The sequence below is a fragment of the Sinocyclocheilus grahami genome, unplaced genomic scaffold, assembly GCF_001515645.1.
Source record: "Sinocyclocheilus grahami isolate Dianchi unplaced genomic scaffold, SAMN03320097.WGS_v1.1 scaffold229.1, whole genome shotgun sequence".
Classification (NCBI taxonomy): domain Eukaryota; kingdom Metazoa; phylum Chordata; class Actinopteri; order Cypriniformes; family Cyprinidae; genus Sinocyclocheilus; species Sinocyclocheilus grahami.
Genome location: NW_015505408.1, coordinates 90,455 through 117,845, shown reverse-complemented (window position 1 = coordinate 117,845; position 27,391 = coordinate 90,455). Strand labels below are relative to the sequence as shown.

Below are 27,391 nucleotides of genomic sequence, written 5' to 3'. Positions count from 1 at the left end.
GGGATGCACACAAGCGGGGGGAATTCTAACGGGGCACCCTGTGAGTTCCCCTTTCTCTACAATGGGACCTGGCACCACAGCTGTCTGCCTGGCACTGAAGACAAGACGCTGGACTGGTGCTCCACCACAGCAAACTATGATCTACAGAAGAAGTGGGGGAATTGCCTGAAGCATGGTAAGGTTTACTTCCCTCAACCTCTCCTGGGGTTTTCCTAGAGAGCAGCTAGAAAGACAAAGTACATGTGACTCATTTTACAAAACACTGAGACATTAAACTATTGACTATAAGTTGCTAATTAGCATATAACAATGCTAATGAATGTAATTAATATAATATAGGGATAGACTTGTTTTCAAATTGAAAGTTGAAGTTGTTTAATTTACAATTACAATTATTTATTTTTATTAAAAGAAAAACAATGTATGCAGAAAACAAATGTATTTATTTATTTAAGCATACACTTTTTAAATTAGGAAATTAATAAATTAAATAACAACTTTAAACTTTCAATTTGAAAAAAAATGTAAATAAATATATTTATACATTATTCATTATTTATTTATTTATTTATCTATTTATGGCTTATTAAGAACACATTTTATTATGAAATTAATAAATGAAATAACTTTCAATGAAAAATGTTTCTTAAAGGGGTTGTGACCTGCATTGTTTCGTAATTTTTCCTAAGGTGCACTTATAATGTTAGTATCATTTTTACATAAAAAATTGTCAAAATGATAAAAAATAAAAGACATGTAAAAAAAAAATCAAAGAAAATTTGATTTCTCAATTCATGACCCCTTTAAATAATTTATTTATATTACTGCGCACATCTTTTTATGTATGAACTCTTCTTATCTAAATAAATAAATACAACAAATATTTATTTTCTGAACACATTGTCTTTTTTATCTACAAACACTTTTTGTTTATTCAGAAATTATTTAAATGTAACAAATTTCAATTTAAATAAATACTGTAAATAAATACCGTAAGAGATATGGGTTTTATAAAATGCTTTTTCTGAGAAATTATGCCACAGATGTGTCACATTTGAGCAGAACACTTTAGTCAACCATTTCCCATCAAACGCCATACTGACCTAGGTTTTAACCTGCTAGGTTTTAAGTAGAACTCATGCTGGTTTAAGCTGCCCTTTTTACTCTGTTGTCTTCTCGCAAAGCCATTTTAACTCTGTTGCACATTCCTTTAATATGACTTCTTATACGTTCTGAAGAAACATGGAAAAGATTGCGACTCTTCAAAGGTCAGAGACAGAATGAAAGAATCACATAAGGGTAGGAGTCAAACAGATGGAGGTTTGTATAATGAAAGAATTGTAACTAACCTCCTACCGGTTTTCTTTTATTTAGTGGAAGGATGCATTGATTTATGGGAGAAAGCCCCAGTGAAAGGACGCTGCTATCAGGTCGTCTCCACAGCGGTGGTGACCTGGCACGAGGCGCGGGATGCCTGTCGTAGTCAAGGCGGAGATCTGCTCAGCGTGTCTAGCCCTCAAGAGCTTGAGTTCTGTAAGACTAATTTCTCATTTTCACTTTTGTCTCGAATCGCGCTCGCGGAAAGCGCTTGAGAAACAGTGTCTCTTCTGCGGTTATTTTTGTCTCGAGCAAGACTGTACGACATTCACATTACATGATTTGACTGATTTTTACGTAGAAAGGGCGAAAGCGCACTGCATTAAAATAAATTATCATTCATGTTTTCATTTCACTAAAATTAAATCATCTTTGAGAGCAAGGGGGCCCCCTGGTGTTTCGGGGGCCCTACGCAGCTTGCGTATTTTGTGTATAGGGAGGATCAGCTCTGTGTTATATATAGAGTACTGTTCAGAAGTTTGAGGTTTGTTTTTTTGAGTCTCTTATGCTCACCAAGTCTGTTTTTTAAGCAAAAAATACAATAAAAAATATTAATAAAATTATGCTATTAGTGTTATTAGAAGTATTTAAAAAATAGTTTAAATATTATTACAATGAATATATTTTAAAATATAATTTATTTTTGAATTTTCAGAATCATTACTCCAGTCACATGATGTCACATGATCCTTTCAGAAATAATTCTAATATGCTGATTTGCTGCTCAGGAAGCATTTCTCATTATTATCAGTGTTGAAAATGACTGTACTGTCTAATATATATATGTATTTGAATAACTTTCTTAATAATTTTTGTGGAGACCATGATAATCATATTTTATGATAAATTGACTTGTTTATTTACTGATTGAATGCATTTATTTGACATATTTTTTGATAATAGTTTAAGTCTTTACTGTCAGTTTTGATGAATTCTCTCTCTGCGTAGTCACATTTTCAGTATCCAGATATCCATTAGAGATCTTGCCTACCCATTAGCATCAACCCCAGCTGGACAATTATTAATTCATGCACATTTGAGTTGTAAAACTACTTATGCATCTCCATATTCTTCAAATGCTGTCGCCCACTCCATGTTAATGTGGACTGACAACTCTAAGTGGGCCATTAGTAGGTTGGCTTTGTTGAAAATTCCCTGACTTCATACCACTTTCCAACCATTGCTCCATGGCTGACTTAGCAACACTGGCTCAGCCAATAGCATACGTTCAGGGGTGGGGCTATTTGTTTGTCTGACCAGTAGCAGCTGTGGGAGTGTTAGAGAAACCTGTTTGAAAACACTTATTATTTTTGGTGCAAAATGACACACGTCAGCTTTAAATGACCTTGTAGTTAAGTTTGTATTTTTACTGTGTGTATTATTCATTGTTTATCTCCTTCCCCCTGCAGTTAAAAATCAGAAAGACTTGCCAAGCAAGCTGTGGATCGGCTTGAACCATCTGGACTGGATGCAGGGTTGGCAGTGGTCAGATGGATCAGCTTTATATTTTGCCCCTTGGGAAACAGGTGATTTGAACCAAAATTGTATGTATTATAAAGAATCTTGTAGTAGATTACTGTTCTTTTATGTTTTAAAGGGATAGTTCAACCGCATGTTGTTCTGGTAAACATATGGAAGAGGTGGAATCTCTGACATAATATTTTCCTTTTGAAAGGTTTTTTTCTTTCCAACCCACTGTGTCACCATCTGTTGTGCCCTACATCTACAGTACATTATATATATGGCGTGATGGTTATTCAGATTCACAGTGATTTAGGTTAAGCAGATCAAGGAAGACCAGTTCTTTTATCTTATCTTCTCTTCACTTGTCTTGGTACAAGAGTACTGTGCAGCCACTGACAATGACCTTTCTGTCGCTGTTAATGTGGCAGCGTGACTGTGGGCATACAAGGATAGTTGTTTTGCTAGAAGAACAAACTGATGATTTGAACGGCGTATTTATGCAGTAGACACAGGCAGAATCTGTCTCTGTGATGACAGCATTGTCAGCTGTGATGATGTGGGTGGTTTGTCTCTCCTCACCCCATGTGTGTGCTGTCAATACAATGAACTGTGTCTATAAACACTTTTTATGCAAATGATTTGCATACAGTCTTGGAGAAGTAACTCCAATAACGTAATCTAATAAAATTCATAATAAAACATAACCACGATGAAACTGTTTGCATATAGTTTTACGTTTGTGTGTCACGCGGCATGTTTGTTAGGCATCCCAATCAGATCCCTTATGTCGGACGAGGACTGTGGAGTTCTGAAGGAGCCGCTGCGTTTCGGCGCAGAGACGTGTGAAAATCGGCTTCCCTTCATCTGCATGAAGAATGACAAAGACAGTGAGAGTACAGGTCAGATACTGCCCTCTTGTTCCGTTTTCCTTCTTTTTTTCCTCACTTTCACAGCACAGTCTCTCTCCCTCTCCTTTCAGCAGTCAGGGAGGTATATAAGCCCACGGCGTGTAAAGAGGGTTGGATTGGGTGGAAAGGATTCTGTTATAAACTCCACAGTAGAACAGAGTCAAAACTGTCCCAGCATGAAGCTCTGAGCATGTGTCGGATGGATGACTCTGAGCTTGCCAGCATGCACAGTTTAGAGGATATTGAAATGCTACACACAAATTTTCACTCAGGTAAACACATCTCACCACACATGGGTATCAACAACACATGTTCTGAGAAAGCAAGCCGATTGTAAAGTCATCACTGTGTTTAATGTTAATCTCTGAGCTGTCTTGTTTTTTATGTAGTTAGCATGACAAAGCTTGTAAATAAAGAAAGAATTGTAATTATTGTATTCTGCATTTTTCCCCCTCTGGATAGCATATTTTGTAGAATACGTATCTGTAAACTCATCACAGATTTAATGTTTTTCAAAATGCATGGGAAATGCAAAAACTGAACTAAATAATTTTTCTTATTTAAGTGTGATTATTTTGACCTGCATTACTCCTCTGTAATATACTGTATGTATGTGTGTTTGTATGTATGTATGTATGTATGTACACACATGTACGTACATACATACATAAAATATTTATTATATAGAAAATATTCATTTTATGTAATTTTTTTTTAATATATGTATCAGGGTTTCTGTGGGTCTTAAAAAGTTTTTTTTTTTGCCTTTTTATAATTTAAGGCCTTAAAAGGAAAACCTTAAAGTCATGACATTAAATGTTGCATGCGTTGCTAAAAAATCTATATTTTCCTCAGTATTTTTGTTTCCTGATGCAAAAATTTAAGCATTCTTATATCACTTGAGATCTTGTAATTGAACAAAATTAAACAAATGCATGCATAAATAAAAACAAGTATCTGTCAGTGGGATTTATTATGTTACACATTATATAATTTATAATTATAATTTATGTATATTATTTGTTTTTGTTATTTGTTTTTGTTATATATATATTATACAGTGTCATTCATTTGTACAGACTTTATATGTTTTATGACTTTATATGTAACAGATCTGAAGACAGAGGTATGGATTGGTCTTTTGGGTGATGGAAACACCTCAGTTTTTGAATGGGTCGATAAAGTACCAGTTTCTTTCACATACTGGGCCAGAGCTCAACCTCCACCACTTCTACCAAATACCTTCCACTGCGTGTACTATTCAGGAGAGGTGTGTGTGTGTGTGTTTCGTCATGTCAGATTATATCACATAAATAAGAGCGCTGTTCTGAATATTAGCTCGGCTCTAATTTCTCTATGTGTGTTTGCAGCATCATACATGGTCTGTGTCTGATTGTGAAAAGCCGAGGGCTTACATGTGTAAGTCGAATGGGAGTGTGAATGAGAGCGCCCCAGAGGAAGGCTGCCCTTCAGACGGGGTGAGTGACCATCACTATATAACAATTCACTCTAACTCCATGGATATACATCATGTTTGTGCTTCATGTTGTTGTTATTGCCGCCTATGTGAATCTGATTCATGAATAAGCAGACATCTGTTTTTTTCTTCTCTCTAGAGTTGGAAGAGACATGGCAATGCTTGCTATAAAGTGGACACTGAGCTGGTGTTCTATAAAAACAGCTGCCACATCACCATTAATAACAGGTAACTGTTAACATATATTTGATTTACAATTCGTAAGATCAGCATGAAACAAAGCTATAATCTTACAGTTAATAGTATCGCTGAATACATTGGTTTAGAATGTCACACTAATATATCAAGATGCAAGATGTAAAATGTATTTATTCTGGAACAGATACATTATTTTTCCTGCAAAAGAACAATAGTTTGAAAAAAGAAGAACAAAATAACAAAACATTTTTTTTTTCTCATAGAAAGTAGCCACAAAAAAAATAATATTCTGCTGCCAGTTGCTTTAACATAACCACTATATTAAGACTGTATCTTAAGAACTAGTTTTACCAACTAGCAGTTAGCCAAGGGGTAACTGATTAAATGCATTTTTAATGACTGACTTTAAAAAGTTACGCCCAATCTTAATAAAAAAATAGTTGACAAATTTTTTAAAGACTAGTCTAAGCGGTTTATGCAACCGGCTACTGCTCTCTAGATATGACTCTTTGAATTAAGTCTGATCTTTCAAAACTGGAATAACATATAATATGAAGCATCATGTTTGTAGAACATACAGTGCAGAATGAGTTACATGACAATTTTATACCACAAGTATGATAAAGAATAATAGTGAGCCATTAATAAAACTAAACTCGTTTCTAATTTAGAAATTTTCTAGTAACATGAAGATGTATAATCCTCCCTCTAGATTTGAACAGGCCTTCATTAACAGTCTTCTGAAAGAGCACATCAGCACTGAGGTGTTGTATTTCTGGACGGGGCTACAGGACACTAAAGGGTCCAGGGAGTACCATTGGATCGGTCAGGATGGGACAGCAGACCAGGTCACCTACACCAACTGGAAATGGCTAGAACCAGGTAATGCACATCATGGTATCGACTGTGGTTGTTCAATATTGTAAATTAAAGGTATAGTTCACCCAAAAATGAAAACTGCCCCATGATTTACTCACTTACTCAAGCCTTCCTAGGTGTATACGACTTTCTTCTTTCAGACGAATACAATTGGAGTGATATTAAAAAATGTCCTGGCTCTTCCAAGCTTTATAATGGCAGTTAATGGGTGTTGATATTCAATAGTCCAATAGAAGGCCAATAAAGTGCATCCATCCATCATAAAAAGTGCCCCACACAGCTCCAGGGGGTTAATAAAGGCTTCCTGAGCGTAATTGATATCCATATTTAAAACTTTATAAACCGCAATCTCTAGCTTCCGCTAACTGTCGTAGAGAGTGGCATTCCAGAGGATGACGGAGCATGTAAGCGTAGCGTAAGCTCCGGTGAGAATATGCTAGTCTCACGAGAACCAAGTTTTGTTTACAGCAAAAGAAAGCCAATCTCTTGGCTTATATCGAAATCCTCTGACATTTTTCTTTACAAATCCTTGTTTTGTACTTTTAATTCATGACCGGTGTTTTTTTTTTTTGTTCTCTCCTCTGCATCCTGTGTCATCTGCTGGAACGCCACTCTCTCATGAACGTATGACAGTTAGCGGAAGCTAGAGATTACGGTTTAGAAAGTCTTAAATATGGATATTTTTCTTACAAAAACACATTGTTTCGCTTCAGGATGCCTTTATTAACCCCCCCTTTATTATAACTCTGATTGTATTTGTCTGACAGAAGAAAGTCATATACACCTAGGATGGCTTGAGGGTGAGTAAATCATGGGTTGATTTTCATTTTTGGGTGAACTATACCTTTAAGTGTGTTTTTTTTTTCTCTCGGGTACTGTGTATCATTGGTAAAGCAATACAGATTTCTGAGAAGGAAAACAGTATCCTAACTTCAGGGTTTCCACAGGTTTTAAAAAGTCTTAAATTTAGTTGTATCAAATTTAAGGCCATAAAAGTCTTAAATGGTACAAGAAAGTCTTAACTGTGATTTCAAGAGGTTTTAAATTTGGGGACAGAAAGACAAGAATTGCGATATAGCTTAAACGGATAGTTCACTCAAAAATGAAAATTCTGTCATTAATTACTCACCCTCATGTCGTTCCAAACCTCTAAGACCTTTGTTCACCTTCAGAACACAAATTGATGAAATCTGAGAGCTTTCTGACCCTCCATAGACAGCAAGATCACGATCAAGGTCCAGAAATGTAGTAAGGACGTCATAACACTGATGATGGGACATCAGTGGTACAACCGTACTTTTTTTCCAAGTACGAGAATACTTTTTGTGTGCAACTAAAAGTTGTTATTTTAGTATTGTTTGCGCAACGATGGTCTTACAGGTTTGGAACGACATGAGGGTGAGTAATTAAAGGAGTAGTTAACTTCCAGAACAAAAATGTACAGATAATGTACTCACCCCATTGTCATTCAAGATGTTCATGTCTTTCTTTCTTCAGTCGTAAAGAAATTATGTTTTTTGAGGAAAACATTTCAGGAATTATCTCCATTTAATGGACTTCTATGGTGCCCGCGAGTTTGAACTTCCAAAATGCAGTTTAAATGCAGCTTCAAACGGCTCTAAACGATCCCAGCTGAGGAAGAAGGGTCTTATCTAGCAAAACGATTGGTCATTTTCTAAAAAAATTAAATAAAAAAATATATACTTTTTAACCACAAACGCTCGTCTTGTAATACTCTGCAATACGCATGCATACTCTGTACAGTCCCGTTCGAAACAGTTAGGGTAGGTCGAAAAAACTCCTATTTCATTTTCTCCTCCAACTTCAAAATCGTCCTACATCGCTGCAGAAGTACCGACCCAGACTGGGTCGGTACGTCTGCAGCGATGTAGGACGATTTTGAAGTTGGAGGAGAAAATGAGATGGGAGTTTTTAGACCTACCCTAACTGTCATGAACCGGAATGCACAGAGTTCACGCAGAGCTAGACAAGACGAGCGTTTGAGGTTAAAAAGTATATAAAGTGTAATTTATTTTTAGAAAATGACCGATCGTTTCGCTAGATAAGACACTTCTTCCTTGGCTGGGATCGCTTAGAGCCGTTTGAAGCTGCATTTTTAACTGCATTTTGGAAGTTCAAACTCGCGGGCACCATAGAAGTCCATTATATGGAGAAAATTCCTGAAATGTTTTCCTCAAAAAACATAATTTCTTTACAACTGAAGAAAGAAAGACATGAACAGCTTGGATGACAAGGGGGTGAGTACATTATCTGTACATTTTTGTTCTGGAAGTGAACTACTCCTTTAATGACAGAATGTTTTATTTTTGAGTGAACTATCCCTTTAATGTGACGATTAAACATCAAAAAGGTTATAATTTGATTGAATAAATATGAGTTTCAAAGTCAGGTGCTGTGCCGCTTTGTCTACTGTGGTTACTCTGCAAACCGCTATATTTCTGCTCTTCTGAAAGCGCCACCTGCTTACCGAGAATGGATTTGCATTTATAATAAGCCCGTCTACTGTTTTTGTTCAGAATTTTACGCAGCAAACGTGCAGTTTGAAAATTGAAACGGTGTTTCGACAAGAAGCTAATGCATTATAAAAATATAAACAATTAAAACACTAAGATTTATTTATATGTTATTAAATTAATATAATAATTGATACTTTTGACTCATCCCTTTTCTTAAAAAGGGTTTAATGGCTGAAATGTGAAGTTTAGCATTTGATAAAACTTTTTGTTCTTGTGAAAACCTGTATTTTAACTGTAAATCAAGCTTTTTACGGTCATTTTACGTTTAATGTTACCATAGACGTTGCCCTACCCGCTCATATGGTACTCTTTGTTTTTTTTTTGTGCAGGTGTTAAATAAAGTCTTAAATTTGATTTTAAAAATCCCGTGGATACCCTGCAACTTTTTAAATATCATAATTTAAAATATTTAGCATTACGTTTGAATGTAAATATGTGTTCCAGCTTTCGCCAGTGGCTGTATGGTGATGTCTACTGGGAATCCTTTGGGCCAGTGGGCTGTTAAGAACTGCACTCTGTTCAAAGCTGGCAGAATCTGTAAGAAACCCATCAAATCAATGGTCCAACCCACCCCAGATCCAGTTGAGCCCAATCTCAATGCTTCCTGTGCACCAGGATGGGTCTCAAAGGAAGGCCTAAAGTACTGTTACATGGTGTGTTCAGCTGGTATTCATCTAAAACAATAGAAGCCGAGTCAAGACAATGAAGCCATTTCTAGTTATATCTAATCAACATCTGTTTGAATGTGTCTGCAGGTGTTTCACGAGGAGCGTTTGACCAGGAAGCGCTCGTGGGAAGAGGCGGAGCGTTTCTGTGAGGCACTAGGGGGGCATTTGCCCAGCTTCACTGAGGCTAAAGATATGCAAGCGTTACATTACATCCTGAGAGACTCTATCAGGTACAGATAGGACAGTTTTTAACTCCCATTATCATATTCCCCCACACACTAAACCAAGGGCAGTGGCATTTATTGACTTTTACTTGTGCTGTCTGTTATCTCTATACAGTGATAATCGTTTTTTCTGGGTGGGACTAAATCGCAGAAATCCAAATAACAACAATAACTGGGAGTGGAGTGATGGGCGTCCAGTGAGTCACTAGCATATGATGTTTTCTGAACAAATTAAAGACAAAATTGAGTTGTGATCGGAGCCATCATTTGCTCCTTTATTTCTTGTTGACTAAAGCTAAAAGTGTGAAATGTGTAGGTGTTGTCATTTGTTTCTGCTGCTTGGTAACAGGTCTCCATGATGATCTTTCCTGAGGAATTCAATGAAGATGATGTCTATAACAGGGACTGCGTTGCCTTTAAGGTGTGGTAAACATGACTCTCAAAACATGCATGACCCCTGACCTCTCATAACATCACAAAACTGCATTGTTATGCAATATTATCCTGACAAACAACAGAAGAAATGATACATGCTATTCTGGGTCCTCTCTAGTGAAACACGTATTTACAAGTTAAAAACTTTACTTGGGTAGCTGTACATATTTCTTGATATTTTAAATCATTTTAATCTTTTACGGAGTGTCTATTTACACTAAAGTGCAAATAGCCCGACTTGTTGGTAGAGGCTATTTACACTAACTCCACCCACCAACGTGTGATTGGGATACTCAACACTGAAAAAAGACGCTTCTGAAACATCAGTCTCAGTGGCGTAGATGGTAAGGCGTGTGCTTTATGACCCGAGTGCGAACCCGTCTTTTGCTGAACTTTTTTTCTCCCTTTTCAAATCTCATGTCACATCGGAAAGGCATTTATTTTCAATAAAAATGAAGGAAATAATCAAAAAGTTGAAAATAAAGTATCGGGTAGGGTTAGGGTAGGTGTAGGGAGGGCTTTATTGTCCCAATAAGGTGGCATTCATTTAATAATTTGAATTAAAATTATAATTTACACTCAATACGTCATTATTGCGTACTGTTTTATAATGTACTACAATACTGAGGTGCAAATAATTGCCACTATTTGCAATAAGTAGTATAAATAGCAGAAAATCTTGCTATTTTAACATAGTGTAAATAGCCACTGCCTTAATTTTATTTGACAGTAAGCACACAAAACTGATATAGATTCATTTGTCATTGGGCATTGCTATAAAACACTAAAATAACACAATAAATGTTATCTAAACAACCTAAAATGTAGTATTAAACACTATAATGTGCGTAACTGATCACAAAAATAGGAAACATTTAAACATTTAAAAGAAACTATTTAAATAAGATACATTGAAATGTAATATGTCACAGAGATTTTTCCTGTTTCTCACTGTAAATTATAAGATGACTTACTATTTACTTTGACTTTTTACTCTTTAATTTTAACAACATTTTACTGTAAAAGTTACATTTCAGTTAAAAGTTAAAAGGTTTTACCATATTTGTTGATGTAAATTACATTTACCTACATGTAGTATTTTATTATTTTTTCATTAAAATGACAGACATTATAGCATAAATATGCAGTTTTAGTATGACAAAAAAAAACAGCATTATAGTTGGTGAATATACACTATTGTGCAAAAGTTTTAGGCCATTAGTAATTTTTATTCACCAACAAAAATGGTTTTAAGTCAGTCTGTCTTTTGTGTATCTGTAGTGTGTCAGTAGGAAATATCAGTTTACATTTCCAAACATTCCTTTTGCCATTAATTGCAATAATTCAATGAGATTGTTTTATGCACAAGCAAGGCCGTCCTTAGGGGGGTGCAACTGGTGCGGTCGCTTGAGGGGGCCCCGTGGTGAACGGACCGAGAGGGGGAAACCCCCCCAGAACGCGATCGCAAACGGACCGAGGGGGACCCCCCGCTCCCTACCTCGCACCGGGCCCCGCGTCAGCTAAGGACGGCCCTGTGCACAAGGAGTCTGAAAAAAGACAGTGCTCCACACAGAGATCTGATCTCATCATCACCAGTCTGTCTGGAATACCATGAAGAAACAGGAAAAACTTAGACGGACTAAATCCAGAAGAACTGTTGCAACGTCTCCAAGACGCTTCAAGAAACCTACCTGCAAAGCTCCCTGAAAAACTACTGTGTGCACCGAGGGCAAAAGCTGCTTTAGACGCAAAGGATGCTCACACCAAATGTTGATTTGATTTAGTTAATAGAATCTATTTACAAAATAAAATCTATTTCTGACATTATTTTTGAAAGCATCCTCACTTTACAGCATTTTTACACAAGTGCCTAAAACTTTTAACAGTACTGTAGCTTTGCAGGAAGATTTCTGTTTCTTCATGTCATTCCAGACAGAGTGGATGATGATCAGATCAGATCTCTGTGTGGACAGTTGTCAGACAAAAATCTCACTGGATTATTACAATTAATGGCTAAAGAAATGTTTGGAAATGTAAACTGATATTTCCTACTGACACACTACAGCAAAAGATAGAAATAACTGACTTAAAACCATTTTTGTTGGTGAAAATTCTAATGGCCTAAGCCTTTTGCACAGCAGTATTCAGTTTGTGTTTGATGTTTGTTTCATTTGGACATGTAAATGTTGGGATGGGGGCAGTAATTGACACAAAACAGCCCATCGCTGTTGGCAGCCAACAGCCAGTCAATAATCAGAAATCTAGAATGACCTTCATACGGCTTTTGCCTTCTGTTTGGGAGTAGGGAGAGATGGGAAATGAATCAGATCGATAGATTGTCATCAAACAGATTCAAAAACATATCAGAGGCATCAAACAGACAATATTAAGAATTTAGAATAGTAGATTACACAGTAGAAATCTAAGGCCTGTTTGAATTCAGGCAGCTTGTAATATTTTACCTTTTTTTTGTATCATCAGACTTTGAAAGGAACCTACAAGCCATTTCTCTTCCTCCTGTTTCATAATGTTCCTCCACGGCCTTTTTATCCCAGCGTCTTTCACTGCAACGCCAAACTGGAATGGGTGTGTCAGATACCACGAGGTAAACAACACTCAAGACAACAACACCCAAGACTAAGACTTTGTTTGTTTTCAAGTTTATGAATTTGAAAAGTTTCTTCCCCTTCAATTGTATGTACTGTAAAAGAGCGACAAGTATGTTAAGAATTTCATTAAGTTCCATGAAAAAAAAATAACAATAGCATACACAGGTTTGGAGCCACAAAAGTCTAACTAACATGTTTATATAAAAAATATTTCTTTCATGATTTAACAGGAGGGGGCAATTAATTTTTCACGTAGGGCCAGGTAGGTTTGGACAGCTTTTTTCCCTTAATAAATGAAATCATCATTTAAAAACTGCATTTTGTATTTACTTGCATTATCTTTGTGTAATATTAAAATTAGTTTGATGATCTGAATCTTTTAAGTGTGACAAATATGCAAAAAATAAACAAAACAGGAAGGGGGCAAAAACCTTTTCACGGCACTGTATATATTCATGGTCTTTGTATCATTCTCTAGGTCAAACACCAAAAACACCAGAGTGGTACAACCCAGGTAGAACTTTCATTTCAAATCAAATGCCCAAATACATCATGGATTATGTAATTTTTTGGTTTGCAAATCAGTGACATGTTTCGTGTTTCACTACTAACAGATGGGCACCATAACACATCAGTGTTTATAGACGGCCAGGAGTTCTGGTTTGTAGCAGAGCCAAAGTTGTCCTTCGAGGAGGCCGTCTTGTACTGCAGCAGCAACAGCAGCAAACTCGCCGCACCCGACACCCTTAATGCCGCACGCCGCCTACAGGAACGACTTTTTGAGGTAAGAGGGTGCAGATGTTTTTATAAACCCTGAATTGCCAGGGGGTTTGGGGAGGTCTGACTCCTTAAATTAAAGGCTGCATCTCCACAGAACGTCAAAACAGAGAGCTGGTGATGCCTTCAAATGAGGCCGACACATAGTGATCAGAAAATGCATAAAACACAAGTAAACCATACAAAAAGCACATTAACTTTTTATTATGCATAGACAGAGCGCAAAATGTTACTGCCAAAAATATTAGGAATTTTCTTTTCTTTTGTTATTTAAAACGCAATTTAAAACTATTTAAAACTTATACAACTTTTTTAATTATTTAAAAAGTAATACACTGCTGTTCATCAGTAAGATTTTTAAAGGGTTAGTTCACCCAAAAATTAGCCTGTGTTTTACTCACCCTCAAAGCATCCTAGGTGTATGTGACTTTCTTCTTTCAGACGAATCCAATCGGAGTGATATTAAAAATGGTCCTGGCTATTCCAAGCCTTTCAGTGGGTGTAAGTGGGTGCTTTTTGTCAACAGTTCAGAAGACGTGAAATAAAGTGTGCACATCCGTAATAAAACGCATCCTGTAGTGAATCCATGCGTTTTTGTAATATAAATATCCATATTTCAAACATAATAAACACTTTTCTCTCACTTCCGCTAGTTTTTTTTTTTTTGAAACTCATCAGAAGAACAGAATTACTGTCACTAGTTTATCAATAAAATTCTGAATAAATGTATTAATTTTTTATTTATTTTTAATCTTACTGACCCCAAACTCTATTTTGAACAGTAGCAAATACTGTATGAATTAAGTTTGAATGATAAAACTTTTTTTTTTTTAATGTTCTTTTGGAAGTATTGTAAGAAACAATACCCATGCTCATAAATGGACATTGTTTGATCCACAATAAAGTGTCAGTCTGTTGGGAAATGGATAATACTAATACGAGTGAGTATATGGTTGTTCATATCATCCAGTAATGAATGTATTTTTTATGATCTTTAGCATTCAGAACAGGTGAATTTAAAGTGGTGGGCAGACCTTCGTTACCCTGGTCCTCATGTTCCCTTTATGTAAGTTCTGGTTTTCATACCTTATCCAAACCTCATCAAGAGGCACGATTACTGGCATGAACCTCTCTTTTATTTATCATTTATTAGTATGTGTGTGTGTGTGTTTGCAGGCTCAGCCCCATGCACTACTATTATTCAGCGTTTCTGGGAAGGTGCCCCTCTATCACTCCCATGTCATTTGAACCTGGTATGAGAGTCTCATTGTGATTCCTAAAGTCATTTCCACATCTTACAGAGTTTGTTTTGGGGCAGCTTGACATGTTGACAAGATGTTTCATGGCTAATTCAAATGACTTTCCTAGTCGTAGCACAATGGAAATTCCTGTGAATGTTGAAAGACCCATGAATCACTTGGGGAGCAGGATGCAACCTTTGTTTGTTGTTTTTTCAGTAACACTTTATTTTAAGGACCAATTCTCACTATTAACTAGTTGCTTATTAGCATGCATATTACTAGCATATTGGCTGTTTATTAGTACTTATTGTATAAAGCACATATTAATGACTTATTCTGCATGACTATATTTTAGATCCCTTAATACCTAAGCCGCAAATTAGGTAAACTCTTAGTTAATAGTAAATATGTGTTCCCTACTCTAAAGTGTTATCTTTTTCTACTAGCTGAACAAAGTGTCAGTTAGTGTTGTAGTCAAGACCACCTAAATTGAAACCAAGACCAGAGTGTGTTGAGAGCAAGACAAGACCAAGGCTGCAGCGATGTTAGCACTGCAGAGGTGGCACGGAAGTCGCATCCGAATGTTACAGCATAAATATTGTTGAGATTTTGAAAATAACATTTTGGATATAGAAATATGATGGAAAAATAAAATGCTTTTAAATATGAAACTAAAACCACCAGATAGCTAGGTGGCAGCAAATCACTTAATGAGTAAGTCATGGAATCATTTATTTCGCTGATTCATTCGAATTCAGCAACGCAACACAGCTGTGTGTTGCTCGGAAACACACAACAGTTCTGCTGTGGATTTGATTGGAACTATTTCCATTGCCAATAGACTTGTGTTAATAGCAGTGTCTAAATGTAATACACTTACAATTAATTTCTTGTTGAATGTTTGAATAAAATCAATATCACATTGTGCTCAAGAAAACAGCTCTTGTGATACTGCTCAATTATATATCTTATAATATAAAAACGATCTTATACAAGTACTTTTTTGTAATCATATCTGACATTTGTTGGGAATTTGGATTAATTTTGGTGAATTTTTTATCAAAAGAAATCAAATTAGAAATAAGTTATTGATTTCATTTGAAGCAGTTTTACATCCAATCACAGTAATGATGTTAACAAATAAATTGGACAATGCACCAGAAATGTAGTGATATCCCTGCAGTTGTGGTCTTGAAATAAAATTACGAGTCCTGTCAGTCTGAGACCATGTTTGAGACAAGACCAAGTCCTTCAAAAAACGGTCTTCAGACCAGTCTCAAGTACTACAACACTAGTGTCAGTATAAATTTAATAAAACATTAAGACTTTTAGATGCTTTTAATGACAGGTTTCATAATGTTGCCTCAGTGAAGACAACCATTTTCTTCACTTTGCAAGGACATGATTATGATAGAATTTTGTAGCAGTTGGTGCCATTTACCTTAATATTTACTGTAATAAAATACTTAAACAGAATTGGTCTTTGCTGTTTTAAAGTGCTCATTTTTTTAACTACAGATATTAAAATCAATTACTAACTTGTTTTTTTAATTTTATTAATTTTGTTCCATTATTTCACCCAAATATAATTATTCTTATCAAATGATCAGGTCTTTTTTGTACAAGAAACAAGAATAAAGCATTTTTAAGCATTTGCTTTTATAATAGAGGATAAGAAAGACAAAGACACATTTGTTTTTATTTTATTTTTTAAAAATAACTTTTATAAGACTTTATAATTTGGAAAAACTCCCCTCTAAACTGACAGCAACAATTCTGATTTACGAAGCAACTCAGACGATCCTCTTTAATCTTTTTTCTCCGTAGGTTTCAGTGGCAAATGTAATGAAAAACAGCCGTTTGTGTGCGAGACACTGAACGTCACTTCTGCGGAGAAAGGAAGCCCAGAACCGCCCCCTGCCAGCACCCCATGTGCGAGCACTTCCAGGCACTTCAGAAAAAAGGTCTGACATACACACACAGCCAGTCAGATCCTTTGAACTTGAAACACGTGTTTTTGGTTAATGACTTCATTGTATACATCTCTTGCAGTGCTATTGGGTTTTATCCCAGTCTTATTTCCAAACCTTCAAAGACGCCAATGAGTTCTGCAAGTCACTGACAGGCACTATGCTCACCATATCTGACCAAGTTGAACAGGGTGTGTTTGATTAATATACTATGGAAAAAATCCACCACCGAGAACACATTTTAATATAAAACATATTTATTCATGCTTTTAGTACTCTTAGTAATGTTGCTTGACTCTCTCTCTCTCTATCTGTCTGTGCCGTGCATCTTTCCTTCATTTAGATTTCATCACTACAATGTTACCGGAGTTACCCGGACAGCCTCAGAAAGTCTGGATTGGCCTAAAGTTCAAACTTCATGACACTCAGTGGGTGGACAACTCGCCAGTTGCATATCTGAACTTCAATCCTCTCCTGCATGGCCAGTTACGACCCATATTCATCAATGCAAGTGTCCATCTGCTATGAAAGTTATATAATTGACCACAAAGATCTGGAGATCTGATCAAAGCACTTGAGAAATACTCGAAAAAATATTTTGTGCAGCATTTGTGGCATGCTATAGATTGTACAGAGAATAGTTTTGTTCCTCACATGTTTACAATAACTTGCAATACAATAACACACACACACTCGTTTAACCAAAAATAAAGGCTCTGCTATTGATCAAATTGATCAAAATGATCAAAATGTGACAGTAATGATGTTTGTAACGTTACAAAAGATTTCAGATTCAAATAAATTATGTTCTTTTGAACTGATCAAAGAATAACAAATATCACAGTTTCCACAAAAATATTAATGCATGACCAGATCATGTGACACTAAAGACTGGAGTAATGGCTGCGTAAAATGCAGCTTTGCCCTTATGGAAATAAATTACATTTTAAAATACATTACGATAGAAAACAGTATAATAGTAATAATATTTCACCATATTACTGTTTTTACTGTATTTTTTAATCAGCCATAGTGAAAAATAAATATACTAAAATGTATTTGAAATACATTTATTTTATGCTACGTATACTACAAATGCATTTACATGTTTATGTACTTAATAATACCCTGTAATTGTACTTTTAGTATACTAAACTATTAGACTAGTATATTTACAGTCTGCTAAATTGAAACAACTAATTTTGTGCTTAATGCACTTTAATTGTGTGGAAGTAGTGCTGAGGTCCAACTAAAGACATACTGAAGTATATTTGATTGTGCTAAAGTGGCAGGTACACTTGAAATATCTTGCATTTAAAGACTGATATTATTCAAAGATCATACAATCCCCAAACCCATTTTAGACTTAATGTTAACCCAGCAGACACACAACGTCATAAGACGTTGATATTTGATTACATTTTGGTTTGCGACGTCGGGTGACCAAAATTCAATGTCAATTCAACATCTAATTTTACGAACACGGTAAATTTTTTGTCCGATACCAATGTCAGCTGACTTTGATATTTTGTTGTTTTTAGGTTGTGTAACCAAAATCCAACGTCCGGTGCATGCAGGGAAGAAATGTGCATTGTGCACAAGTAGTACTCCAAATTATCATTTTTATATCAGTAGTCTCGATTGATATGGCAGTTAATATGGTAATAGATTTGAACTATACTTAGTATGAAATAAATATATTTTAAACATATTACTTTTTTACTGGTGAAGGCCTTGACTTGTTTCAAAAACATTAAACAATCTCACTAACTCCAGACTTTTGAATGGTGGTGTAAATAGTAAGAGCACCATAATATTGATCCATCCGACTCAGAATGGTATTCTGAAGTCGTGCAGTAACTTAAAAACCAACAAAAAGTGCATTTTTGGAGCTTGACAGCCTCTGCCTTCATTCATTTTCATCATATGGAAAAGAGCATCATGAACATTCCTCAAAACATCTTTTTATTTTCTTGATGAAAGCACAAAAGTCATACGTGTCGTATAAGTTTTCATTTTCAAATGTGGGAAACTTTTTTTCTTCTTTTTTGAGTTTTTATTTCATCTCCCATACGCCGTATCTGGTGTTCAGATGGCTTTATGTATAATTGCATAAGCTGTACATTAAGTACATTTTCTGCTCATCATGATACACTTAATCTGAGAGTTTCTCTTTTTCCTCTTGATTTGCACGGCAGACGTTTGAACAGGACTCCATGGAGCTCTGTGCCTACATGTATAATGATGATCATTCTGACATGATGGGCACCTGGGACTACACCACCTGCTCCGACCGCCAGAATCTCAGCATCTGCCAGCATCCTGCAGGTACGAGGCACCAGCGATTGTCTCAATCATGTTATATGAAATAGTGTTCTGTTGATTAACACCCAATTGACAATTTCCCCAGATGAACAAAAGGAACCTGAGCATAAGGATGATTTCACAGTTCATAATCATACATTTAAGGTGGTACAGCAAGGCAATTTAACATGGATAGAGGCTCTTCAGTTGTGCCGGAGCTACAATATGGACTTGGCCAGCGTACCTGACGCATATGTCCAAGCAGTGCTCACAGTTGAAGTCTCTCGAAGAGGACAGCCCCTCTGGATTGGACTCTTCAGTGAAGATGTGAGTGAAGATCTATTTGAAAGTTGGCGGTCTGTAACATTTTTTATGTTTTTGAAAGAAGCCACCGAGGCTGCGTTTATTTAAGCAAAAATGCCATAAAAACGGTAATATCATTACAATTAAAAAAAAAAAATTCTATTAGAATTGTAAAATGTAATTTATTCCTGTGATGTCAAAGGTTAATTTTCAGCAGCCATTCTCCAATCAACATTTAAAATTTTATAAAAAAATAAAATAAAAAAAGACAAGCCCTTTAGTATATAAAATATAGTGGGAGGAAAATGTGCTAGTCAAACAAAAGAAAAGAAATTCCCGTGATCTTTAAATGAACTACAAAATAAAAGTATAAACTATTACATTTTGGTAAGCTTTTATTTGATCAATAAATCAATTATTAAAATATTATTACAAAATTGTTTTCTATTTAAAAAAAATTATGTAATTTTTCATGATTCTTTGATGATTGAAAAGTTCAATAAAACAACATTTAAAGTAACTGTTTTCTATTGTAAATAATATATTTTAAAATATCATTTGTTCCTGTGGTACAAAGCTTTATTACTTCAGTGTCACATGATCCTTCAGAAATCATTCTAATATGCTGATTTGATGTACAAGTAAAATATACAGTAGTATTATTATCAATGTTGAAAAAAGTTGTGCTGCTGCTTATAATTTTTGTAGAAACCATGATACATTTTCCCAAGATTCTTTGATGAATAGAACATTCAAAAGAACAGAATTGATTGATTACATACTGTAACAGTTTAATGTCATGACCATCCCTATTTATTACTATAATTATTATTTATTTTTTCATCAAGGAAGGGGAGCACTACCGCTGGACAGACCACAGCCACACTGAGTTTAACCGCTGGACCTCTGAAGCCACCAAAGGAGCCTGTGTGTATCTGGACAGTGACGGTTTCTGGAAGGCAACCGAGTGTGAGGATGAGCTTTCAGGAGTGATCTGCCACATCCCACACAGTGAGGATTCAATTCATAAATGCCACCTCTGCTTTTCAATATTTACTTGCACAGGTTTTGCTTTAAAAATGCATTTTTACATAACAGATGAGACCGTCACACCTGAAGTAGATTCGGCCAAATGTCCTCACAAAAGCAATGGACAGAACTGGATCCGCTTTAAGGAGAACTGCTACACGTTACTGCTGGGGGCCTCCAGATGGGGCAACAACGACATCATTGATCAGCAGATCTGCATGTCTCTTGGTATGAATGGATCATATCTGGGACTTTTCATGTTGTTCGTGTTTCTTTTTTGTGTCTTTTCAAAGTTTCAATTCCGTGGTCGAAGATGTTGTAAAAATGCCTATGTTTAATGATTTTAACAAAAGCACTGTCAGCAGAGCCGTCAAGTTGTTTTTTTTTTATGTTTGGAAGCATAATCTTGAAGGGTTGCCATGTCCACTTATTATAAGCGACGCTTGTTTTTTGGCCTCGGCTTATAAACAATCCATTTTATAGAGATAATAGTGTAGGCAGGTGCAGGTAACAATATTTTGGTATGTAGCTTATTTCCAAGGTAACATAGGCTTGTTCTCATTTGCTGATTTTTATAGCAAGATTTGGCAACACTGAGTCAAGACGCACCTCCTTCCCTGTGGTTTCTTACACCAAAACTCTGCAATGCGTTTAAATATGTCATTAACAACTAGATGTTTAGTTTGTTTCTGTGCACACTGTGTACAATTTCTGCAAAGAGATTGTCACTTTTTGGGAGTCAGTAATTTACTGGAGTACATGTGTGTACAGAACAAGATTAAGCACTAAAAGGTGAACTGACAACTGAATTTAGCTGCACTGTGTGTGTTTTAGCCGGGGCCGGAGAAATCCTGGCAATCCGTGATGAGGCAGAGAACGATTTCATCAGGCAACAGTTACAGCCATTCAAAAATTTAGTCAGGTTTGTGTGGCTGGGAATGAACAAAAACAAGACAGGTAAGATGATCACATCCCAAAGTTCTATTTTCTTATCAGTCTAAACCAGGGCTAGTCAACTCCGGTCCTGGAGGGCCAGTGATCTGCATAGTTTACTTCTAACCCTAATCCAACACACCTGTTCATCATTTTTTTAATAGTCCTGAATACTTTGATTAGCTTGATCAGGTGTGTTTGATTAGGGTTGGAACTAAACTCTGCAGGACACCGGCCCTCCAGGAGCCGAGTTGAAAAGCCCTGGTCTAAACATTCACAATTTTACACCAAATGTTTCCAGGTTAAGGCTGTAATACACTACATGGCTTTTAAAATCTGATGAGAATTTAAAACACTAGGTTATCAAACACTTGACGACTTTGTAAATGGTACGAGAGAAAAAATGGCCATCATACACTAAACGAGAACACACGACCAGACCTTCGAGTCGTTCCGAACACAACAAACTCTAACTCTAAATATCAAACATGATTGATTTCTTCCAGTTGGATGGATTCATAGCCTGAGGCTAAAAAATCAGAGTCACAGAAAATGTGATTTTCTGTGAAATCTGTCAACTCCTACTGACCACAATCTGAAGACCGGATCTGACTTTCGGCAACTAGTGTTGACTTCTCAAGATTGTAACCCGGCGCAAAAAATTTGGCCAAAAGTCATGTAGTGTTTTCCAGCATTTATGTGGAAAATTGGGTAGGAAAGTATCAACTAGCTGTTCATTTTTGTCCTGTATGATGTGTTTCCTTTAGATGAGCAGCTGAAGTGGCTAGATGGCAGCAATGTGCAGTTTTCTAACTGGAAATATGGTCTAAGACCAAACCTCACAGAGTCCTTCATAGTTGGTCTCAACTTAATCGGAGAGTGGGAAATGATAACAAATCAACGTCTTTTCAATGCCTTCAAACAGAGGAGTATTGTGGTGTGCAAGATTGAAAATGGTAAAGCAACACCAATGAGTTTCAGTTTTCATATGTTTTTACCAAAAATATGTTTTTATTTAGCATTAAACTGCAAAATAAGTAATTGATATGACATGAAAGGAGTCTTAAAACTTATTTTCTATTTTTATCATTAATTAGTGTGCATGTTGTTTTTATGACCTCAACTGAATTAAAATAAATGCAACTGTTTGTAATAAAGAGGCAACTATTGTATATAATTTATTATAAAATGTATATTCCATATAAAGGAATTCCATTTTATTTATAGACTTGCAAAAATGTCTTTAACAGATACCAAAGAGGAGTTCATGAAGGGTGTGGTTGATGTTAATACTCCGGATGGCATAAGTTACCGTCGGGTGGCCAAAAGAATGGATTGGTATCAGGCATTGCAAGAGTGTGGACGCAACAGAGGCCATCTTGCTAGTATTCCTGACAAAACCACTAACGACAACATGGCACTGGTCGCCAAACGGGATGGCTTTTCACTCTGGATTGGCCTCTCCAAACAAGATGTACACAATTTTTTTGTGATAATAGTAATAACTGACAGCAATTAATAGCTGTATGCTCAGTCTTTTGCTCTCAGTTGTTGCCATTGTCATGTACTTTGCCTGGCTGTTTCTTTAGGTAAGTGGATGGCCATTTGAGTGGTCAGATGGGAGTGCAGTAAAATTCAAACCAGATGGATTTGTAAACGACGGCCTTGATTCTGAGGAAAAGTGTGTGTTTGTGGACTCCAAAGGCACCTGGACGGCCGTCAACTGTCATGCAGCCCAAGAAGGGGCCATCTGTTACAACCACATCAGTGAGAGTAAGGGGCCGTTTACACGACAACGTTTTCAGCCAAAAGGGGGAAACATTTTATGCGTTTTGCCTGTTCATTTACATGACAACAGCGTTTTGGGGACTGAAAATGCATATTTTGGTTTCAAAGTGCACGTTTGGCGTCATGCGCGTGCGTAGTACGTGTTGGGTATGTAGACATGCTCAGTATGTGTCTTAATGTGTCATATAATCGTCACTTCCCTACAGGTACTGTTTACTAACAAGGTGACAGCGCCAACTACTGGCCTGACATACATAATACAGCATTTCTGGCCATTTTCGCGGATATGTGTAAACACTAATCGTTTTGAAAACGTTGCCGTGTATACATGAAACTTTTTAAAAACGCAAGGGAAAAACTTTTCCGTTTTTGACTACATCGTTGTCGTGTACACGCAATGACGTAACACAACTGTTGTTCTGAAAAGATCAATCTCAAACTGGTTTTGTTTTTTTTCCCCCAGAAACTGTTGCATATCTCTCTTCTGAATCCAGCAGCAGTTGTCCCAAGAGTGATGATCACTTTTCGTGGGTCCTGTTCAAAGATCTGTTACAACCACATCAGTGAGAGTAAGGGGCCGTTTACACGACAACGTTTTCAGCCAAAAGGGGGAAACATTTTATGCGTTTTGCCTGTTCATTTACATGACAACAGCGTTTTGGGGACTGAAAATGCATATTTTGGTTTCAAAGTGCACGTTTTTGAAAACGCCACCGTTATCGTTTCCGTGTAAACACCCAATACGGGAATCTTTGAAAACGGTGGCGTCATGCGCGTGCGTAGTACGTGTTGGGTATGTAGACATGCTCAGTATGTGTCTTAATGTGTCATATGTGACTTCCCTACAGGTACTGTTTACTAACAAGGTGACAGCGCCAACTACTGGCCTGACATACATAATACAGCATTTCTGGCCATTTTCGCGGATATGTGTAAACACTAATCGTTTTGAAAACGTTGCCGTGTATACATGAAACTTTTTAATAACGCAAGGGAAAAACTTTTCCGTTTTTGACTACATCGTTGTCGTGTACACGCAATGACGTAACACAACTGTTGTTCTGAAAAGATCAATCTCAAACTGGTTTTGTTTTTTTTCCCCCAGAAACTGTTGCATATCTCTCTTCTGAATCCAGCAGCAGTTGTCCCAAGAGTGATGATCACTTTTCGTGGGTCCTGTTCAAAGATCACTGTTATGCTTTCAACATGTACAACTACTCTGTCTTTACCATGGAGAGCGCCAAGAATGTGTGTCAGAATCTGGGTGAGTGTATATATCTTGTATTGCTGTGTCTTTAACAAGTTTCACTTTGTATCACAACCAATTTGCAGCTTTTTCTGGTCAGGAAGAGACAATACACATGCAGCCAACCTCAATGATAAAACATTCAAATGCTAGTGCAAAAGTTTCACCGTCTGTGCAAAAAGCAGCAGATGGTTTCCTTTCTAAACTGTTCTAGGACCAGTTTCTCAAATCCAAACCCCTGACATAATCACTAAAAACTGTTTTTGTTAACGAAAACTATGACGAAAAATGGTTGATGAGCTTTTTCCCATGACTAAAACGAGACGATGACGAGATGACCATAAGGTCAATAAACAATAACTGTGACTGTATCAACATGCAATATCGTTGACGATAAAAGATGTATTTTGAAAAATAAAAACAATACCAAAATCTTTTTATTTTTGGCCAAAAAAGGAGACAAAACATTACTGCACCCTGCTGTACACGCCTCTCCTGCGCGAGCTTTCATGTGTTTGGTTGCCAGTTCAAATTCCCAAATCAGAGATTCGTAGAAAAAAAGAATACGTTTTCTGCCATCTAAGCATACGTTTTCTACGTTTAGCTTAATTTTTGCAATCTGGCAACCACACACACACACGCTTGCTCTTTATAAGAAACGTCGACGATGATCTGAAAACACTGAAAAACATGCTGGAGTTTAGCGATCTCCGACTAAAACTAGACTAAAATGCTCAGACAATTTTAGTTGACTAAAACTTTACTAAACTAAACCAGGACATGGTTGACTAAGTAGGACAACAACAAAAAAGTACATTTGACACAGGACTAAGAATAATTTAAAAGACTAAATTAAAAATGGCTGACAAGATTAACACTACTATACACCATCCAAAATCAACCTGAAAGTGTCTAACAACATCTTGTATTTCTCCTGTATAACTGGCAGATTCTTCCTCCAAGCTGTTAACCATCAAGAGTAAAGAGGAGAATGATTTTGTCTCTGACTACATGAATAAGAACCCTTCCATCACAAGCCGAGTGTGGCTGGCGCTCAACGTTGACACCAATGGTGAAATAATGATTTCATCTGCCTTCAATCACACTGTTTCCTTTTGTAAGAGTTGAAGAGTTATGTAATGTAAAAAGTTAATGTAAATCTTTATTAATCTCTGCAACAGGTAAGCCCACAGGTTGGCATGATGGCAGTGAACTGGACTTCTCTAGCTGGGATGCAAATTCAGGCCCACAATTATCACGGCAGACGCCGCAGATCTGCGCAGTCATGGTGTCCAGCAACGGCTCCTGGACCCACACAAGCTGCTTGAACAGCCGCAGCCGAATCGTCTGCAAAGCACTTGCCCGTGAGTCCTTGAAATTTCTCACCTTGAAAATGTCTGCTTATTATTTTCAACTATATATAAGTGTGTGTGTGTTTGTGTGTATGTGTGTGTATATATTAGTGCTGTCAAATGATTAATCGCATCCAAAATAAAAGTTTTTGTTTACATAATATATTAGTGTGTACTGTGTATATTTATTATGTATGTATAAATACAAACACATGCATGTATATATTTAAGAAAAATATGTTATGTTTATATATTAAATATATTTATATATAATATAATAATATAAATATATAAATGTATATACATGTAAATTTTTTCAAAATATATACTGAATGTGTGTGTGTTTATATATACATAATAAATAAACACAGTACACATAAATATATTATGTAAACAAAAACGTTTATTTTGGATGCGATTAATCATTTGACAGCACTAATGTCTATATATATATATATACACATACTGTACATGTATATATATATATATATATACAGGGCTTGACAGTAACTTTTTTGCTCACCAGCCACTGTGGCTAGTAGTTTTCCAAATTTACTAGCCACTCAGCATTTTCACTGGCCACAATTTTGTTGTTGGGAAATTACGTTTTATGTGACTGAAGTTTTACTGCATACTAAAATTTCTTTAAATTGATTTCCAGGTCATTTTTGACCAATTTTTCCTCAACCGTATTAAATGCATGCATCGTCTTTCATATCAAATTCTTACATTTTATTAATAATTTCACTTAATATAATAAGACACAATAGGGCTGTTACCAATCAAATGAAATCAGTATTAAAGGGGTCGTATGATGCAATTTCAAGTTTTCCTTTCTCTTTGAAGTGTTACAAGCTCTTGATGCATAAATAAGATCTGTAAAGTTGCAGAGATTAAAGTCTCAAATCCAAAGAGATATTCTTTATAAAAGTTAAGAGTCAACCACGCCTACCTAAAACGGCTCGTTCTAACACGCCCCCACATGTCTACGTCACGATGTGGGAAGATTTGCATAACGCCGCCCAAATGTTCACGCAAAGAAAGAAGGCGTAACTTTTATTCTCACTGTTGCCACTGCCGCCATGTACGTGACGATGTGGGAAGATTTGCATAACGCCGCCCAAATGTTCACGCAAAGAAAGAAGGCGTAACTTTTATTCTCACTGTTGCCACTGCCGCCATGTTGTGGAGTCACTGTGTGTTTCGAAAGCGAAACTACTTTGTTTGGCCTTCCAAAAGAGGACACGACTAGAAATCAGTGGTTAAGTTGTATTTACAACACTGTTCCAGAACAGTTCAACCCAAATATTCAGATGTGTGCTGCGCATTTTATGGAGGATGAGGACTGTTTCCTGAACTAGTAGCCTACAACGTGTCTGTGGCACAAAGGCTGTTTCTATAAAGTTGGGCAGTTCCAACTTTGCAAGGACAGTCTGGTGCTTCTGACTCACAGCCTGTAAGTACGTTTTTTATATTTAAATAATTTGCCACTGATGATTCAAACGCGAGTTTTGAGCAGTGTAGAGTAGGCTTGTTGTTTGTTGTTTCTCCGATCACAAATGCAGACATGGTTTTATGTTTACGCGGCGCGATACGCAACACAACACGTAAAAAGACAGTATAAGTCATTATAATCCATAATTATGTCCCCACTGGATGCAACAAATGCCTC

General features: G+C 36.4%; 1 protein-coding gene across 1 annotated transcript; it reads left to right on the top strand.

Moving 5' to 3' along the window:
• On the top strand, nucleotides 1–26,391 carry LOC107597186 (lymphocyte antigen 75-like). Its single transcript, XM_016288142.1, has 34 exons — nucleotides 1–175; nucleotides 1,375–1,533; nucleotides 2,787–2,903; nucleotides 3,606–3,740; nucleotides 3,824–4,021; nucleotides 4,862–5,019; nucleotides 5,120–5,227; nucleotides 5,366–5,454; nucleotides 6,137–6,306; nucleotides 9,285–9,493; nucleotides 9,596–9,738; nucleotides 9,848–9,929; nucleotides 10,082–10,153; nucleotides 12,649–12,772; nucleotides 13,255–13,290; nucleotides 13,391–13,560; nucleotides 14,552–14,619; nucleotides 14,730–14,806; nucleotides 16,622–16,758; nucleotides 16,847–16,955; nucleotides 17,108–17,271; nucleotides 18,963–19,092; nucleotides 19,175–19,395; nucleotides 20,220–20,382; nucleotides 20,470–20,628; nucleotides 21,235–21,357; nucleotides 22,101–22,289; nucleotides 22,584–22,807; nucleotides 22,923–23,106; nucleotides 23,585–23,665; nucleotides 24,308–24,385; nucleotides 25,317–25,439; nucleotides 25,549–25,731; nucleotides 26,381–26,391. Exons 1-34 carry the CDS (start codon nucleotides 4–6, stop codon nucleotides 26,389–26,391), a joined length of 4,566 nt encoding a protein of 1,521 aa, XP_016143628.1. The 5' UTR covers nucleotides 1–3.
• Nucleotides 26,392–27,391: the final 1,000 nt, after the last annotated feature.